The sequence below is a fragment of the Sinocyclocheilus rhinocerous genome, unplaced genomic scaffold, assembly GCF_001515625.1.
Source record: "Sinocyclocheilus rhinocerous isolate Xijiao unplaced genomic scaffold, SAMN03320098_v1.1 C36271208, whole genome shotgun sequence".
Lineage (NCBI taxonomy): Eukaryota > Metazoa > Chordata > Actinopteri > Cypriniformes > Cyprinidae > Sinocyclocheilus > Sinocyclocheilus rhinocerous.
This window is the reverse complement of record NW_015777493.1, coordinates 1-960: the sequence shown is the minus strand read 5'-3', so window position 1 is coordinate 960 and position 960 is coordinate 1. Positions and strand designations below refer to the sequence as shown.

The 960-nt window shown below is 54.0% G+C and overlaps 1 protein-coding gene across 1 annotated transcript; it reads left to right on the top strand.

Annotated features, from left to right (window-relative positions):
* The first annotated feature begins 33 nt into the window (after positions 1-33).
* On the top strand, positions 34-954 carry LOC107735743 (serine/threonine-protein kinase pim-1-like). The gene is made up of 3 exons (XM_016547329.1): positions 34-406; positions 491-667; positions 760-954. Exons 1-3 carry the CDS (start codon positions 64-66, stop codon positions 852-854), a joined length of 615 nt encoding a protein of 204 aa, XP_016402815.1. The 5' UTR covers positions 34-63; the 3' UTR covers positions 855-954.
* The last annotated feature ends 6 nt before the right edge of the window (positions 955-960 follow it).

Sequence of the window (960 nt, the reverse complement as noted above, 5' to 3'; positions counted from 1 at the left end):
GTGGTTGTGTTCGTCTCTTCTCAGCCTGGTCACTCCAAACCCCTGCTTGCTGAAGTGGCTCTGATGCTCCGGCTGGGAGAAGCTCCCTCATGCCCCAACATCATGGAGCTACACCAGTGGCTGGAGGATGAGAGCAGCTTCACTCTCATTATGGAGTACCCTGAACCCTGCAGGACCTTGGAGGATTACATCTTGTTCTCCGGCCCCGTTAGTGAAGCACAAGCACGCTTGTTCATGCTTCAGGTGCTTCAAGCGGTCAAACACTGCCATGAGCGTGGAGTTTATCATGGTGATATCCGCTCGAGGAACATCCTGGTGACTCTCCACAGTCTGGAGCTCAAGCTCATCGACTTCCGCTGCGCTCGTCTGATCAGCAGCGAGGGCTTTAACAGCAGCCAATACCAAGGTGAGTCTCGCTGATGATCACGTGATGTTGTGCTGTTGATGGTGAAGCGTACAGAAGCACTGAAGCTGTGTGTGTCTCTCACAGGATCAGACGCATACACCCCTCCTGAGGTCCTCGGTCAGTCCATATTCCACGCCGCAGCAGCAGACGTCTGGGCGCTGGCCGTTCTGCTCTTTGAGATCATTCACAGATATCTGCCCTTCGAAAGCTTTGATGCCATTCAGCAAGGCTACGTCAGGATGGATCCCACCTTATCCACAGGTGAACACACAAACAGCTCCACATTATGCTGATGTTTACTGTTCGTGTTTGATGTGTGGAGACTAACCGCGCTCTCTCTGAACTCTTCCCAGCGTGCCATGACCTGATCTTCCACTGCTTGAGCCGTAATCCAGCTCACCGGCTGACGCTGCAGCAGCTGGAAGAGCACCGCTGGATGAAAGCCTAGACTGGAAGAAGGCAGGGATCCCAGTGTGCATCAGACAGAGCAGAGCTGAGGAGTTTAGTGAGTGACCAGCGGCGTCTCGAGGAGTCTCAGGAAATGCAGCGAGACT